The 19,074-nt window shown below is 39.1% G+C and overlaps 1 protein-coding gene across 7 annotated transcripts in view; it reads right to left on the reverse strand.

Annotated features, from left to right (window-relative positions):
* Positions 1-19,074, reverse strand: part of Rbp6 (RNA-binding protein 6) — a 471,739-nt gene that overhangs the window by 112,455 nt on the left and 340,210 nt on the right. For all 7 annotated transcript variants that reach the window (XM_076113243.1, XM_076113245.1, XM_076113242.1 and 4 more), the window contains one exon: positions 1,976-2,024. In XM_076113243.1, coding sequence (XP_075969358.1) covers positions 1,976-2,024 — 49 coding nt within the window. The remainder of the gene's footprint in view (positions 1-1,975; positions 2,025-19,074) is intronic.

Raw genomic sequence — 19,074 nt, forward strand, 5'->3', positions numbered from 1 at the left:
TATAAATCGGTAATACGTTCAGGATTATTAATATTGGAAATGGCTGGTAGAAAGATAGTGTGTCGGGGGTCGCGTCACCGCCGCCGAGGCGTGCTCCTCACAGCGAAAATAGATAATAAAATGTATTGAAATGGCTGCGGGCCGGCTTATCCGGTTGAAAGTCAATGAATATTTGATTTCAATTTTTTTTCCCGACGTCGCCGTGAAGTATTCACGCCATACCTAATTTGATTTTCGCCATTCCGCCCGTTCGCCGGGGCAGTTTGCATTCATATTCAGTTTGAATACGCGTTTGGGTTGCCTCTTGCCCGAGTTTGATACAAATAAACAGCGGATATTTTTACATTTCTTGCCAGGATAACCCGACCCAACTGATTACGTTCCGGGGATAATAACCCGACTGTAGTATTAGGGGAGGCCTAAGGAATATTTATATTAGATTATTATATGCGCTTTTCATATTTAGTTACGCGTTTATTTATATTACACGAATGGCGGCACGTAAATGAATTGACTGAACAGGTAAACAAGGTCTCTGTGGAAGTTAACGCGGCAACATTTTAAATCTATTCTAGCCACGTTGCCGTGTTTTATTTCAATGTTTATCTAATTACAAGCTGAGGGATCTCAAAATATCATCCAAATGACACGCAAAGGGTGCAGAAGTTGGAAGTTTGTAAACATCAGTAAATTATTTTATGTCTTACAGCGACAAGAAAGGGACGTTTTTCCCTCGGCGAGGTATGAAACAGGATTCGTTTTTGCGAACTTGCATAAATGACGGCGCAACGATATTTCACCGAGCCTGAATATTTGGGTCAACCTGTTTTTGTGTAATGGGGATTACAAAAGCAAATTTAACATTGTATTTGCTGTAACTGCTACAAGGGAACCTTCGTTGGCAACAAAAGATGGCTCGCCTTGATACGATTTTCGTGGATTTTAATTAAAATCTTACGCGTTGCGGGGATAATGAAAGAAACTGATTACGTGAGTCCCGGACTTTAGTATTTTGGGACAAAATTTATTGGCTTGTTTATGACGTATATGTGTGATTCATTCACAAAAAAAATTGGAAGCGCAACCATCGAAATTGAAATAGGCAGATTTCAAGCGTAACTTCGGTTTTACCCTCACAATAATACAAAATCTCCTACCGAGGAAACCGTATATTTTATCCGGGCGTCGATTTGTTATTTATTAGCCGGGAATAGTCGTAACATGGGGAGGGAGCACAATACCGAAAACGGTGCGCCTGTTTAGTGACGATGCCACCTCCGTCTCGCTTCGCTTCGCCCCAGTCGTGATGCCTGCCATCCTAACCTGACCTCTCTGCCTTTCCTGTTAGCTACAATTCTGAGCAATACAAGGAGCGTTGTTTAGTTTGTGACATGTCTGTTTACACTGGGCAGCTTCCACTGAGGGTCGAAGCCTATATTTATCCGTTGCTAGTTAACCAGTGACGACTTTGTGGCGAAGACGGCCAGAGAAATGAGGCGAGACAAACAAAAATGATATGTTTCCGTGTGTGACATGCAAGCCTTTGGAAGTTCCGTTGTTTTTGTGAAGAAAAATAAGGTGACGCGGCGCTCGTGCGTGCCTTCCCTCATGTAACTTACCGACAGGGAAATAATAATATTATTACGGTTTTGAATTTCGCAGTTTTATAGAACGATATGTCAGTGGAGGAATGACTCGTGTTTTGTCGTTCATTTTTATGTGATAAACACCAAAAATATTATTTAGTATAATCCACGCCATTGATATTATTAGTTCTGATGTTATTTCTCAGTCCCTAATCGCGGATACTCGCAAGAATACCTATACAACGACATTATTGGAATAGTTTTATTAATGTACAGATATTAATATAATATAGTAGTACTACTTTGTTAGTATTGGGGCAGTGATTTATTAGGGTCGACGATTGCTCCATTTGTTGTATTATCCGCTCGCTAAAATAATGACAACTTACCTCTGTGCCTATTGGTTTGTTTGTCGAACATTAACATGGCGTCCTCAATCTGTAACAAAAGAAATATATATTAACTTCAAATAGTAAAAAAAATCGCGAGGAAAAACCGCGGAAAACAAGGGCGTCGTGCGCGATTTGAGCCCAGCCCCGGCAATAAAACACTCCGCCGTTGTAATAACGAATAAGCACCGGTACAGAGTAAACCACACGCTGCAAATAAACTTTGATAAGCGGGGGCGAGCAGGTAATAACGTATTCATAGAGAAATAAATGGAAAGTCGGCGGTTAGGACACGAACAATACACGCTAGCGGAGATGCGCTGTCACCGCGCCCGCCCGCCTAACGCGATTCGCTCGCTTCGCACCTAAATTTGGCCACGAAGGAACATTTTTAAAATTCCCCGTCCGCCAACAAAACAGTGATAAATCTGAAATGGAACGAAATTGCATCGTAAATATTCATGTTGATGCCGACGCGTGACGCCTCCACATACGTAATTGTACGTACGACTTAATTATAAATTCCTTCCTTATTAACTTTTCAGATGTGTATCAGATATGTCATGTATCGCGGTACAACCAAGGGTACACAGCGGGCGTATGAAATGACCCGCGTTGAAAAATGTGCGTGTATACAAAAGCGGGCAAGTTCGGTTTGACAGGCCGGGGCCCGTGGGTTTTGTCTCGGCGTCGCAGTCGCCGGCGCCGGCCGCTCCCCTGGGCGACATTACGCGGGGAGGTCGACACGACGCACTCCCGATGATCGATGTCGAATACCCGTAACAGGTGACCTTTCGTTGAATTATTCCTACCTGTAGAAACGTTTGTTTAGTGGTGATTTGTTTGAGCGGGAATTGCCACGCTTTTGTTGGCCGAGCGACGTGAGCAACCCTCTTTTGTGGTGAATAAAAAAATAACACCTAATTTTCGGACATACATGGACGCTGATTTATCTTTGACATTAATACCGTCTGAAGAGAAGGTAAAAGATCTCGTTTATTTTTTTCTCAAACTTTATCATCATTTTCGTTAGAAGTGATCCTATTTGTTCATGTGTTAAAAATAGTTTGATATGACGTAGATACTTTTTCTTTGAATCACCAAATTCGGGTAGAATTTGCACAAGGATATAGAGACCTTTCAAAACAAAAGTTAAGCCGGACTTAGCAAGAAAAGTGTTCAATAAGATTGAGTACTCGATGTTACAATTCAATTTTTGCTTTTTGCTTATATAAAAGTGGCGGGTTTGTAGATAGCGCATTAGTAATAACAGTAATAACAGGCTGGCGAGTATCACCTTCGAGAATGATACCGTACACATACATACAATGACATGTTGCCCTCCGTTAACCGTTACAACTTTGCTGAGAAAATAAGCAGCTGTCACGTGGTGCCTTCCTCGTACTGAAATATATTTAGAATAAACTACTTCGATCAATTAAATGAAACAGCATATGCTATGTACTCAAAATAAAAAATACACAGTTTAGGAATTGATTTTTGTTTACGCGGAAACCTTAAATGATAAGAATAGGAAAAACCTGCCAGTATTGCGTCATAGCAAAGCAATAAATATCTTTTAACTTATATAAATGATAGAATTTATTACTTCAGTCAGGGAGACAGCAAAATAGACCAATCGTAATACTTATTTCATCATAATACGGGATCGTCCGTCCGTTGTTTGACCGAATCAATAAAGATTTTACCAAGAAAAAAATAGATTATGTTGTATTCTTGCGACATAGATTGTGACCTAATGCGGTATTGTTACGGTCAATTTGTGAGGCCTACGTCGCGTCATTACCTTCTTTCGCATTTGTGATCGAGTGCGTGCGACAGGGACGGCCGATCGGCATTCGGGGTTGGTCCCTAGGGCGACGTTACGGTAAAACCGAACTTCGGTCGTGATCAATGCGAACCTCGGAGGTGTCTTTTGAGTTAATGTTTGTATCTGATTACTGGTCGATTTAATTTCTAGTGATTTAACTTTTAATTTGTTTTTGTGTGTATTGTGAACTAATCTCGAGTATGTCGTTACAACGTTTGCTCAGCTAAACATCGTTGATAATACGATTTCGTACCGTTTTTCATCGGGCCTGTTTGCAGAAGCGTCCGGTTGATGTCCGTAAAGACGGTAAACCTACAACATGAACGTGCGAGTCAGCTAAGTCCTATGTCCACAATACTCTATGAATTCAAACCACATTTTATGTTACATACGTAGGCACAGTGAAAAACCCAATTTTACAGCCAGCTACAGTCACGTAACCACAAGTGGTCTAACAAGTTGAGCCCAAATAAGAACATTTATGAACGCATCGAGGCGTGACCACTCTAATTCGCCTTTTAATATTCGGGCGATGTGTGGCGCCCTCGCACGGGATTCCCGGGAACTTTGCTAATTCCACTCTTGCTCGAATATTTTTCACAACGAGTCCGGGGTAAGTGAGCGAAATTGGAGACAATGTTCGCCGTAGACGGCCGGAATTTTTATAGTTGAGCGCCGGACATGGCGGGAATAAAACACAGGTTTTAGTGATTGTTTATGTACAAATATTATACTGTTGTGTATGGCCACAGTACTCTTAAAGTTTGACACTTTACAGAACCAAGTATAACAAGGAACCATTGTCTATAACTACAAAGTGAACCTTAGTAAATTGTAGTTATAATTGAACTGAACCAATCGACGAATTTACAAATAACAAGCCCTGATCGTTAGTTGCAAACATATTTAAGATAAAATCGTTATATGCAATTCACTATGTCACATACACACGCCACTCTGGAGCACTGGCGGCTGTTTAACTCCTTACCGTACAAGTTTGGAGGGTCTGTATCTGTACAACACTGAGCTTTTATGTGTGATTTATTTCCGCGTTGTGCTACAAACACGAATGAAAAACCTTTGCTTATTTTTCTGGAGCAAGCGACGTAGGAGGAAAACGGATTTCTGATTCCGTTTGTTTTCTCGTATAAAATAATACATAGTGGAAGAATTGCTAAATATACGATAATTTAATGGTGCAGGAAGTAAAGCCAGGTAAAGGGAAGCGGGAAGACTGATTTGTGTTAATATAACTTTCGGAAAAATAAATAAGGGAAGTTTGTTTCTGAAATATCATCACAGAAACAACTAAATGAGTTCTTTTCAAAATACTCTGAATAACGTGTAAACTAAGTCATGACAAAGTTTCACTAAAGTATTTAAAAGTGTTACTGTACTATTCCAGTCGCGTGTTAAAAATGCAATCACACAGGAATCAATGTAACAGTTTTACATAAACTAACTAACATTCACGGTTTAATAATACACCGTGTACAAACAGCAATAAAATTGTGTTTGATTAATAAAACACGCCATGACAATCGCAGGCCATGTTTACACATACAAAGATAATATCTTGAAACTATAGTGAGCTATTACTAAAATGATATCAATAAAGTGGTGGTGTAACAAAAGGGCCAATTTTCTTTAATGTCACTACGTTTGTGCTAAGCTGCCTCCATTATTAAGTATTTCATTTAACGGAGTGACACTCGGTGTGTCCCTGAGGATACCTGTCGCAATAATTCGCTATGTGAACACAACATTTTTTACTTTTGTTGTTGCTGTTAAGATTTTGCGGGACATTAGGAAGCGGTGATAAAGTTTGCGGATGTAGGATTGGATGAAACCGAGATAAAATATTTTATAGGTTGAATCTCGTCGTTTATCTATACATTACTCTGTTTTCGACGTTTTCAAATATACGAATATATAAAAGAAATTGTATACACGCATATCGTATGTAACGTATATTCCATTCGATTTTATAATAACAAGTTTTCTAGGAACCCTGCAATTGTATGAACATATTGGTACGCGCTATCGTATTCCAATCAAACTTAATGAAAAGCAAATATAATTATATTTCAATATTATTTTTTGTTTGTAAACTCGCTAGTTATAAACTTGTCATTTCCTGTTATAATATATTATGTTTATTAAACCAAGTCTGTGTAATTGTTCGCAATTGAATAAATATTTAAAAGCCGAATCGAATATAATAGGATTATAGCGCTACGAACCGTAGCATTTTGCTACGAAACGCTACGAAAAACAGTGATCACAGTATACACAGCGCAACCACATCAATCGCCCGCAAGGGAATATAAATCCAAAATCACTATTAGAAAACACAACAAACACGAAACAGCAGTACGTAGATTACATTTAGCACCGCGATTCATCAAAGCCGGCGCGATAGCGCGCTAACACCCGCGATGAACTAATATCTGAACATTGCGAACAATCGCGAATCGCGCCGTTCAAACAAATCAGTCGCGATGCAGACAGATTTGTTTGTTTGTCAGCCTGTCTGTGACGTCACATTTCTAAACATACCCTGTTTATACTCGCGTGCGTTTACCCCTAGGCTACGTTGCAACGGAAATGAAATTTTGAGAATATATTTTATGTTTTTTCTCTTTGAAAGCATTTGGTTCACGCAATATTATCTCTCTTCTAATGAATTTAACGTATGAAATGTTGTCGAATTAAGAAAAAGCATACGGGATTTTTGCTAGACACAATTTTCTAAATAAACGGTTATTAACTAGCCATTCATTTAATTCATGGTTAATATAACACGATAAATATGTTTTCTTAAACAAATTTCAATCATCAACTAAAAATCTCACATACTTTTCTTATTTACAAAGAGGTAGAATAATTTAAATACAGCAAACTAGTCCAGTTCCAGAGTATACGCACACAAATTAAATTCCAACCAAACCATCGACGAGTTATCTGTTTTTAGATGCCATGCAAATGAGATCCTGAACAAATACCATTACTCATTCTACAACTAATATTTGAAATTCGAACTGTCAGTTGTTACAAGGAATTCCGGAACTATGCATCTTGTTACTTGGACTCGAGTTCCGAATGGCCAGGGCTGGTCAACCCGACGTCAATCAACGCAGTGTTGCTAACAATGCTTGGTTTGTTAGTATCGTTTAAACCCGCTCTTGTAAGGAGTTATATTGGCAAACCAAGTTTGACATTTATTTGCTAAGTGGTACAAGCTTCCTTGAGTTTCATTAGATGAAGTTTTGTGTTTACGTGTACACTAACTAAAAGACATCTCGTTTTAAATGTATTTTCAAACTTTGAAGCTTTCACTTCATTAAAAACAAACGGATCCCGAGATCTTGGTAGTTGTTGAGTATGCCTTTAATCTAGTTGTAAAAAAAACTGCGAGCTAACTCAATAAAAACGAATCACAATAAGAATACTGTTCGGGAAATGGCATAAAGAAAAAGTTTTAATTTGTTTAAATATTTCCGCGGGTCGGAGTTCCCTCAGTGGCTCTCAAGTTTCGTGTCTCGGCATTAACTCGCCCGCGGCGGCCTAATGGGACAAGCCACCTGCTCTTAAAGGCGACATAACAATTAACTAGAAGAAGAAAATATTAGTTGAGCTAATAGAGCCACTCAGATACACTCTCCAGCCTCTGGCCTCCATAAATAACACCCCTTCTCGGCAACAGACAGTCTACAATTTTGTCGTATTTTCGTAATGATTCTCTGTGGAGGAAACTCCCCGAGGATAGCAACGTTTTATCCTTGTGCTTTTATAGGCGAATTGATTGGGAACCACTGGAAATAATCTCGGGATGGGATTAGTTTTCTTAGGAAAGTTTTCCCGGCGAGAACTCGCCGTTTCCTTATTAACATACCCCTTAAGTATACTTTATCGGACAACAGTAATTAAATATTAGAAGTCTCTGGAACTGTTCGAGCGGAATACGTATTTCGTTTGTTCAACAAAGTTCTGGTTTTATTGTACGACTGGTTATTGGCGTGTCAAATTACGAAGGATTTTACTACAACGTTCGGGATTTGGATAGAAAAAAAAGCAGCGAAGTTTTCCTAATCCTAGGATAAATTCAAATATTTCATTTCGAGACGTTAACCTCGCGGAGGCGCAAACTCTCGCGTACAATCTCCTTCTCCAGACAATAAACTTTATTTCTCCGTGTTTGTTGCATGGAAACAGAAAAATAGCGCGGCGTCACAAAATATATGTATTGCACAGCAACGTGTAAAGTTCAATCTGAAAGTATTCTTCGTTTCGCAATACTCTAACAATTTGTTTATTTAAATGTGACCTTAATACAAGAAAAAAAAAAAAAAGCTTGAGCACCGATATTTTCAATATTTTTTAAAACTTATTTCAATGAGGTCGTAAGTTTTTTCTTTGTAAGATAATCCTAGACGTGTACAGTAAAACTATTTTCATTTAAAATGTAACAAAATTCCATCATGAAAAATCTGTGTAGAGAAAAAAACAAACGCCGCAGTGACACACTAAACCTACTCTATTTATTTTTATTACGTACCGACGATAGTTACTTGCGTTGCTTTCTATATTTTGCTATATACATATAGTACTATCTGTACACAATATAACTTTCGACAGCTACAAAAAAGTAACAAGATTAATAATTACAATTGAAGATATTTCTGATTATTGCGATTTTCGAAACTAAAATCTAGCTCATAAAAACTTGAAACGTCAAACTTATAAAATTACGTATTCCCCGAACCGTAAAAAAATCTGTGAATAAAATATGAGGGAAGTTTAGGAAAACCCGAAATCGTTTTTCGTATTTGAATAATCACTTTAACAAACAAAACTCGGCCGAATCCGCTTCATTACTTATTAACCTGCGCTTGAGTGCCAGACAAACGGGAAATACCGTTGAACGAACAAACGGCCCACTATATCAGTTCCACTTATTGAATTTTGTAGACACGAATTTTCCATGCAAACATTATTATGGACATAACTTTTGTAAGAACTGTACTTATACTCGTACGAGTACGTTCCCTTGTAACAATATACTTGTAAAAATGTATAAAAAAGTAAATACGATTATTGTTTGATGTAGTTATATTACGTACACGCTTCTACTGAATACTGCAACAATCTTTTGATTAAAATCCATATTATTCTCTTTTAATTCACAAAACATATTTATTTATATAATAAATTATGAGTACAGTTGATGATTGAAAATCCACGTTTCCGAAATTGTTGAAACACTTCAAAAGACAGATCTATTGTTATCTATAGACTTGAATGAATGAATGTCTCGGACATCAAAGGCACATTGAGCTTTGTATAAAGAACTTCTCTACGCCATAATAACATTGGTTTTCTTTATTATTGGTATAAGCAAAAGTAAATAAAAAGAAAACATTGTGCTTCAATGATTTCCGCGTTCAGTAATAAAATAATAGTGAAATGTCACTCGAGACGAGTCTCTATGCGAGTACTGGCTTCTTTTAATTACGTGACTCGTCCAATCATGCAAACTGAACAAAAAGTCATGATCCTAGCCCCTCGCTTTTAATTATTGGGGTATTTTCCGAACTTTGTGAACACTTCAAAAGTTGGGACCTGGCCTGGACTGCGGGCCGGTGTTAATTACCAACTTTTTAAAAACTGCAACTCATAATAGACAGCTCGGTTGAAAGATGAATGATGTGTTGGCATCAAAGTTGCCTTTTTTTGCTATAAACTTTGGCGAAAATTTACGGAAACATGAATTGTTGAACGGCAACAACATGAATTTGACGTTAAACATTTTCTAAACGACAAACGGGTAATAAATGGGCACTCGAAATTTCAAACGGTTTCGACTCATCCATCGTGATAGGCGCCAAAGTGCTTTTTATCTAATAGCCTATCATTATTCAGTAGCAGTAGTACCAGTAAGCTATTATTGAACGATTGAACATAACACAAATAGAGGTCTAATTGGCATAACTGGTAGGTTCGGCGCGAGCGTGCCGGCCGACAGATAACGTAAATATTCTTCGTTCGTGATTGAAACTGTGTTGCAAATGGTGTTTTACTTTAATTATTCACGTGCACACACTGTTACGTTGATAAACTGTAGCTAATACCTAATATAAACAGCTTAATTGCAACCGAAACTTGTGCAGGTTCGCTTAATTGATTTACTGTGTCGGTCGGTATCGGATAGTATAAATACGGTTTAGATTATACAACAGGGTGAAAAATGGCGAACGAGCGAGCGTTCGACGCCGCCCGAGCGATCGCTACAACATAATGACGCCACTGAAGTTTCACTCGTTAGTCTTATGTAGATTGTTGCCAGTCATTACCTATGGGGAAAGCCACGCTTTCATACGTTCGCCTCCATTTTCGAAATTACTTATTGTTTACGAGACTCGTCAGAGCGGGAATGAACGCAATCTGTACCAGCGCTTGGCATCCGCCGCTACACGTGAACTAAAAACTTCCAATACAAGTATAAAATGTGTTTTATGAGCACTGCTCTCTGTAGCTATCTACTGACATATTTAAGTGAGATAACATTTACATTTCTGATGCTTCATTGTTATCATTGAGAGTACAAATACAACAACAAAATTTACCCTATTACCGTCTTTACGTATTGAATAAAGATATAATAATATTGTTACGGTTCCGAAACAGCCCTACCCAAAGAAAATAATTCTTTCATCATATCTGATTTGTTGAATTATGCCACTGACGCTCTCCGTCTTGGATACTCATCTTGAATAGAGTTGACATCCATTGTGATGTTTTATTATTACTCTGTGAAATGCAACGAGGCGGGTGAAATTGTTAAATCCTCACAATGGAGGTTCTGTCTTCGTCGGGTCGAGTGCGCAAAAGTTGTACAAGGATCTCAGTTCCGACGGGAATGTAAAGGGAAGGGATTAATTGTATAATCTTCAAATAAGACAAAGTTGAAGACGACGGTCGGCGAGTGGGATTATTTATGTGTAGTGCGGCGAGCGAGCGGCGGCGTGCGGCGCGCTCGCGGCGGCAGCGGCGCGTGACGTCACAGCCGCGCCCACGCCACAGCCACTTCACTCCCAATCTGCATATAAATCGGATATCGATAATGACGTCGCTATCGCAAGCAACCCCAAATTCGTTCAAAATCCGATAAGCCTTGCCCGTGAAAGCTCTAATCCACAGAAGTTTGGATGACCCCGATAGTGGATAGACCTAGTCTTCTATTATGTAAATTATCAGCCACATGAAACTTTCGACCGGCCACTGCGGTCGCTAAGTTTGCGGCCGGAACTTACGATATTGACTTAGGGTCGTATCTGTCTGAAGATCGAAACTAGTAAGTAACAATAGATGGAATGGAAAATCCGTTGTAAATATTTAATGTTTAATATCTGGCAGTAATCTTCACAATAAACGAGGTAATACAAAATTTGGTGAACGTTGGAGGGAGAAAAAATGGAACACGAAAATGAGTTTTAACGTTTACTATGAGTGTAAAATTCCGTGTGAAAATGAAGAGATTGTTGTGCGTGCGGGCGACGCCTGCTGTTGGTAACGATGGGCGCAAATGACCCGCGCACAAAACATGACCACGTCCGCGAGCGACCCCGCCACCACCGCACCGCTCTGACACCACCACCTCGCATACTTGCCAAGTACACAGTCATCTATAAATATTCTCATCCTACATCGAATAAATTTTGCCTCACCCATCTATTAGTGCTCAGCGCTAGGAACCAATAGGTAAATTGATTTAAAATATTTCAATTAATTTCCCAACAGATCTCAAGTTAGCGTCACAAAATGGAAAGCTCTTTAATTATACAAAAAGCATGACCCTTTTCAAACTTCGTAATGAGACTCAAAATAAGAATTTAAATTTCAATAATTATTCATTTGGCCGGGACAAGTGGCGATATTGCGAAGTTGCGCGCCTGCTTTTTCCATTGACGTTTCCGAAGGAAACTTTTTAAGCGGTCTCCTATTGAGTGCATGTAACTTTCCTTTTAGTCTAAAGTACTAACTAAAAGAAACTTAGTGTGATTGGCCGTTCCATTTGCCCGATACTATTTTACCTGTAAAGACACTTTTATCATGACTGTAACTATTAACTTTTATGTCTTTGATGTGTTCACATATTTACGCGAAACTCGTAATCTAGATGAAAACTTTGTTCAAACTACTTTCAAGGCGAACGTTGTCGATCAACTGAACGTATTTGGTTAGTAAGCGAGTTTAGTTTGCGTATTGTTTGCACAGCAGGTAGGCTTCGGTGGATAGATAACGCGATTGGCACTTCCGACATTTAGTACACGGGAGCCACCTACCAAAGCGCGTTATTTTTATAAGGTATGGGCCTTGCCCTGACCCAGTTCCTTTTAATCCATCGCTTACCTATAAGGTTTTATTGGCAATGGCCCATTACGACCTACATTATCAACATCATCATCCGATTTTACTATTTCCAGTCACGTAAACTTGAACGACGAGTATAAACCATAAGGCAGACAAGTTTTCCTATTGGGTATGCGGAATTCGACGAGAGGATATCTAGAGGTCAACGATCGGGGCACGCGACACTCACGTTGCGTACCTTTTTTTCTTTTACAATCAAATGGTTTTACGAGATATTATCTACTGAGTAATTATTCACGTTTCCTGAAAACTTCTCGGACAGATTTTGTACTTAAATGTAAAGGAGTATTCCGTAAAGCATTTTCAATTATTCAAAAAGCAAAACAGTATCAGCTTAATGCGTAACTTCTTTTTAGATTTTTTTAGTACGTGCTTGAGTCAGCTTCTAAGACAAATATGAATAGGGAAATGAATTATATGAAAAGCTCCTTCTGTGTGACGTGTGAGAGATTGCGTCACTTTGCGTCGACCTCCGAATTTAACCAGTCGTTTGTGTGCCGCGCAAAACTTGCCTCGAGGTTACATTAAGCCGATTACCAGCGTCAATCAAAACCCGCCTTTTTCCCAGATACCGTACGCAGAAACCACCAACCGTACTTTAACTAATGTCTTTATTCCAAGTCTTTTTTTCTTATTTACAGATTTGTAATGTGTTAAGAAGACATCTAAATGCTTATTGCTTTTGTAACAAGTAGTAATGGTAACGTCGAAACTAATATTTTCCGGCAGATCCTTCGAATAACGATACGGGCCATTTTCCGGGCGGGAGGACGCCGCCGGCCTACGGCCGATCGAGGCGTGGGGGCCTTCTCTGATAAATTACAAGTCTTAAAACCAGTGGCAGGTAATTCTGCACAAATTCCAAGCTTCTGGCCCTCCGGCCTGCTACAGGAAAGTTTCAACGATTACTTTTACTTGTAATTTATGTCTCAGGGTACCGATAAAACGATGGCACCGAAGAGGGTCACAGGTGAGTCCCCGCGGAATTTCCTCAATTTTTTAAGACGGCTTTGAGGAAAGGTTTCCAGGCCTTTAACTGCTTAACTACCCTCATATAAATTATAAAGTTCAATATGTATGTTGAGTACAAGTTTTTTATGAGCACGAGAGCCTTAAAGTTCCACGTAAGTAAATTAGGGAAGGGGATTCGCGTAAGAGGCACGATTCGCCAATTCAAATGAGGGATTGTTTTCGCCAACATAAAGAGCTGAGAAAAAATTACACACGTATATTTGAAGGAGAAAAATAATAAGTTGAAGAAAATTAAGAGGTCCGCTCTGTACGATATAAGGCTGCGTATAAACTTGATTAATATTCGTTAGATGAGGCGAGGGGGCGGCTCGGCGAGCATGTAGCGGCTGATATATTGAGTGTCATCCATCACACGCAGCCGCAGCACACTGCATGCGTACGCACGCGCCGCCACACGCCGCCACACACATCCAGCGTGCCAGCGTAGCCAACACCGCAAACAACCGCTTCTATTCGAAATCTTCCTAGGTACCTAACCTTTGAAATTCAAACTAAATATTGGGATTGACACTTCTATAAGAATACTAAGTACTTGTACAGTTGTATACGGTTTTTGAGTACCTATATATCGCCTAGAAAATATTTTGTAAAACCCTCGGTAAAGATTTATAAAAACATATCACGTGCAACCTAAAATATACCATCCAAAATGACATGTCCCAGGCAACCTTTTAACAGAATTGCTAAAAAAATCCGCGCAAACTAATCACGTAAATGACTCCTCATTCACAATGTGCGAAAAGTTGGCTATGCATTAATAAGTACTACACGAATCGTTCGGAGGGTAGACAAAAAGTCGCGAACGCAACAAGGTTCGAGAACTATGTAATCCATTTATGGAGAATGAAATAAAGATTGTGAGATTGGTTGGATCACAACACACTTACACAAATTTCGTTCCCGTGTCTTCGGCGATGAATAATAGATGTTGGCCACAGTTCGACCTCTTCGGCACTCGCACGCACACTCCTACATTACCCCCTGTCCGTTAAACACACTACAATGTTTGCACCAATATAATATTATCTTTACCTATCCCCGCCACATTTGTGGAATACCCGCTGTCCATTGATTAATTTTTAGGATGCCCCTTTTAAATACTTTTCATAGAAACTATCTGAACCCTATAATCGCGATAGTCATATATACATTGTAATGCTCTATGAAAAACTACAAAATAAGTATTATTTGACAAATAAATAAAAATGTCACAAATCTGTCCCGGCTTTGGTAGTTATTCGTTTCGTACGTGCAGTATAAGCAATGAGTGGGTTTTAAGGTATATATTAAATTTTAAGTATCATAATATTATAAAAAATCATCTATATTTATATATTTTCCTTTTACCCTGCTTATGAATTAAACAAACAACCTTTAGACAATAATTGAACAACGCTCTAAGCTGGTAGCGGCCTCATAGATATCACTTTTGGAATCCGCTTCGGAATGCGTGCATAGGAATTATTTGAACATTTACGCCGGTAATGTTGCGGTACCAACGGATTCACTCGGTTCTATAGCCGTACCAGATTTATGTACGGTATTCAATATATCTTGTTTGTATCGGCTCAATACGCAGCCACCCCTCGGGCTATTTCATTAATCGGAAACATATCACGTACGGAAACACCATTTCTCTATATTTTTTACTCTATTGCAGATTTTGTACATACAACAAAAACTTTTGTTCAGTGATAGGTAAAAAGCGATTTCGTGGAGTGTCGATAAATAAAAATGAGTGCCACATTTCGCGGAGTCACTTTATAAGCGAAGCACATCGGGCGGGCCGGCGCGGCAACTGCAAATGGCGCGAAACGACAATTTTAAAGCACACATTGAATATACATATTATTATGTATCTGGCCGCGGCACGTGCACGGCGATTACTCGACGCCGCGCTCGCTGCCGCGCCCGTACCCGCGCTCGCTCACAGCGACTTGTATGCTGGCGCTTTTAACGCATTACCATGAATAATATATACTCAAATTGAAATGTCGCATTCGTGTCGCTCGAGCTGCCTATCTGCACTCGCCGCCCGCACCGAACCTCCTTCTGTATTCTGCCCCTCGATTCGTTCTGCCAATAGGCTTTGCCTTTTATCGAAATCACTGAGCTCTTTTTTGAAAAGCTAAGTTGAATGGAGTTTCGATTGATTTTCATATCGCATTGTTCAAGGAAGCAAAGTAGGTACGCGTATAAAGTTATCGGTATACAAATAATATCTTCACGTTCGCCTTGTATAAAATTTTAATTGTGAGTAATTTTAGCAACGTATTTAAACAGACACGTTACGAAATCGTTATGAGAAAATTATGATTTGTCGCGTATCGTTTGACTCCTTATCAAGAACAATTTAATGTAAAGCGAGTCTTAATTTCCTACTCAAATTAAATGGTTGTTAAAGCAGACCAGAGATAATTATTACAAGATCTAAAGGCGAAGTAACAATATAATTTTGAAAATTACTTTCACCAAATAGTCCTCTCTTCTTTGTACAGCGCTGTGTAAAGCGGAAGCGCCACAAATTGCCGACTTAAATATTTAATTTGAGAAGAAAACGGATTAGCGGGTAATTGCTGAGAAATTAATACCAAAGTACATATCTGTAAAGGACAAAGTCACCAAGAAAGCACCGATAACGGTCTTCACAATGTGAACTCTAGTACATAATTTATAGAGGTCCCGATTAGTATTAAGGATTACGTGATCATTATGCGAATTAAGTAAGATTTCCTTGGAAACTATTAAAAGGGATCTCACGATCCTCGACCCCGAAGAACGTACAAAGCGAGGGTCACCTTCAGAAATCAAAGCCGGGCCTTATTTATGACCTGGACTGGGCTGTCCTATTTGGCTAAGATAAGTCCCTGTATTATACATAACAAAGTTTATACTGTTAAGGACGGCCACCTTACTCCATCTTGGAGTAAAGATAAGATCTCCATTAGTGGCAGATCTCATTCATCGTGTGCGTGAAGCCGGCTGAAGGAGCGGTCTCGAGCCCACGTAATTACACTTATAGGGGGCGCACACAAACATACAGGCCCGCCTGAAATCTGATATTCGCCTCTTACATCTTTACTGACATTCTGCTACGGATAATTACCGCATTTTTGTATTTAATCTTAAGCTTGAAAGGAGCCGGAACTCTGTGTACTTTCTTAAGCCAACCCTAGAGAAAATGTGATACAAATATTACCATCACTTTTCCTAATTACTTATTTACTCAACTTGAAAGGTCATATTCAAACATTATGCTTAGATTCACTACCTACCATTTTCTTAATATAAGTTATACGTTGTATTTCCATGTAACAATAAAATAGGGAAATCTCTATCAGCAGTAAGTCGTAAAGAGGTAAGCATTGAACCGGAAAATGGGTATGGGCAAGACTGTATCCCAACTTTATCCAAAAGGATGTATCTTTTGGGAGAATATTTGAAATGCCTAGGTAAAAACAATTTCAATCTCAAAGACGGGTTTAATGGAATTCCTCTGCTCTAAATTTTACGATTTTTTTCATGTGTCGATTAAGTTTTGTATCTTTAGCCGTAAAAAATACCGTTCAAGATAGGCAAATACTTGACGTGCTAGTGAAAGCTTTGATAGAGGGGTATTACAAACATGCTTTATAAATAATAACATGACGTAATTCGAAAAACGAATGATGGTTGGTTGTATTTGTCCGGGACCTCTGAAAGCCCGTGCTAATCTACGAGGGAGACAGGCCAAGGTCCGCCTGACTAATCCGAGTGGCACTACATGGGACAAATAAGTTTGTTTAATGCTCAGAAGTAAGCATTAGTGCGGAGTGTTGCGTCGGCGTGCGGGTCCGTCCGTAATCAGATTAATTAGATGATTTTGCGGGCGTTATTAAAAGTTGAGCCGGCTAAAGCGCAGCTCTGTTACCTCCGCCAAGATAGCGGGCTTATGCGCCGCATATATTTACTACTTAGCGGATATTATACGTACGCCGGGAATGCTCTTTAATGTTTTAGTATTTTCGACTGAGGTTGCGAACTCAGTGCCGTTTTGTTTGTGCGCCACAGTGGGCGGCTGGAATAATTCACTTAAGCTTAACTGGGAAAGATAATTAGGATTCTACGTCGGTTGATGCAAAATGAACGCGAAAAACAAGGTAGAAGATTTTTTGCGCTCATTCAGAAATTGAATTTTATATTTGCAGACGAAAGTTTTAACGAGACGAACCTATTTTTTTCTACGCTTAGGCACACATTGAAAGCAGCGATTTCATTTTCCTAATTAGACGCAAATTAAGGAGGTTCTATTTTTGCATTGTTCGTCCCCTTTTCGAGAGGATGACTTTTGTGTGCAGTTCGATGGTTCGAGTCTGGATGTAACAAATGTATTCAGAGAGCTTTTGTATTATGCAACGTGTGACGATGTGGGAAAACCGACGGGCGTAGGTAGCTCTCTTAGTAGCGGATCACGGCCCGCTGGACATGGAACGCGCGACCGAACACGGCCCGTGTGCTGTCAATCATAAAACAGAAAAAAGTCGGTGAAATTCCAGCGGCTAACCCCCTGTTTAGTATAGACGGACCGGCGGACGCGCGAACTTTTTAACACAAAGCCTCGCTGCAACTGAAGTTACACAAAGCGGTCACATAGTAAATACCAAAAATGTAAAAGGTTCGACCGCACGTTGCATCATACTGATATTTACTTTCCTTGTGTTAAACGTACCTTCTACTTCAATTGTGTAGTGATTTTTTCTCTTTGGAGCGTTCGTTTTAAAGGGCGATCAGCGGCACTCGCACGTGTGTTAGAGCCGGTCCGATAATTCGCAGTACAGCGATTCGTCCAGTCCATTCTTTTGTTATTTCTCCTCTTTGTTCCCGTGAAAGGTGGCTGCATTGTTTTCTCACTGGAATGGCTCGAGATTGCGCTAAGAGTCGAGATTAGTGACAACGTGACGCGTGTGTGTAACCACCCTAATTTAGTTTCGATAATGCCTTAACCGCACTATATAGTTAGGAAATACCTTAGGTGTGGCTTCTTTTGTACTTTATTCTCCTCTGTTTAAAAGTTTTCCGGTAAATTGTAGTGATAATAATCTGTAAAAATACGTTTCGTATACTGAAACTATTTTCTAAAGGTGAGATTCACTTTCCGATAAAGTCTTTAACACGTTAACTGCCAAGATAAAAAAATACAAAATTTTATGACGTCATTTTTTTATTTTTCTGAAATGTAACATATTGACATAAATTACGATAATTGATCATGTCGTATTAATTTCCATGATTATTTATGTAAGATTTAGGTAAAAAGAAATTTGTCAGGCATATGTGACTGACAAAGCCCAAACGGTATAAAATATACCTATTGCGCCATGTCAGGCATTTTGTCAGGCATTGTCATGAAACAAGTAATAATATTGCGGCCGCGCGTATTTTGCATTTGCGCGGGAAAACTTTTCGTTCACTGCGGGCTGCGATCGGTTGACTGTAAGTACCTAAATAGTTCGCTCCTTGCACGTTGCAACCTGTCGGGGGTCTCTAGCATGCAGTAAATGCATTTTTTTAGTCGTTGCTAAATAGTTGTCGAAGTAGGCGCGTAAATTTATTGCTCTCAGATAAAGTTATTTATGTGACGATTACTATTACTAATAATGTCGATTATTGATAATATGGATGATTTTGAACTATCGTTACTTGATCTACAAGTTATTGACGAACTGGAAAAGCAAAATTTGACTCAAAGTAAAAAAAAAATAAAAAAAAATCAAATGTAAAAAAATCTCGTAAATATTGCTCGAGGTGTTATAAGATTAATGTA

Source organism: Anticarsia gemmatalis, chromosome 4 (assembly GCF_050436995.1).
Source record: "Anticarsia gemmatalis isolate Benzon Research Colony breed Stoneville strain chromosome 4, ilAntGemm2 primary, whole genome shotgun sequence".
NCBI lineage: Eukaryota > Metazoa > Arthropoda > Insecta > Lepidoptera > Erebidae > Anticarsia > Anticarsia gemmatalis.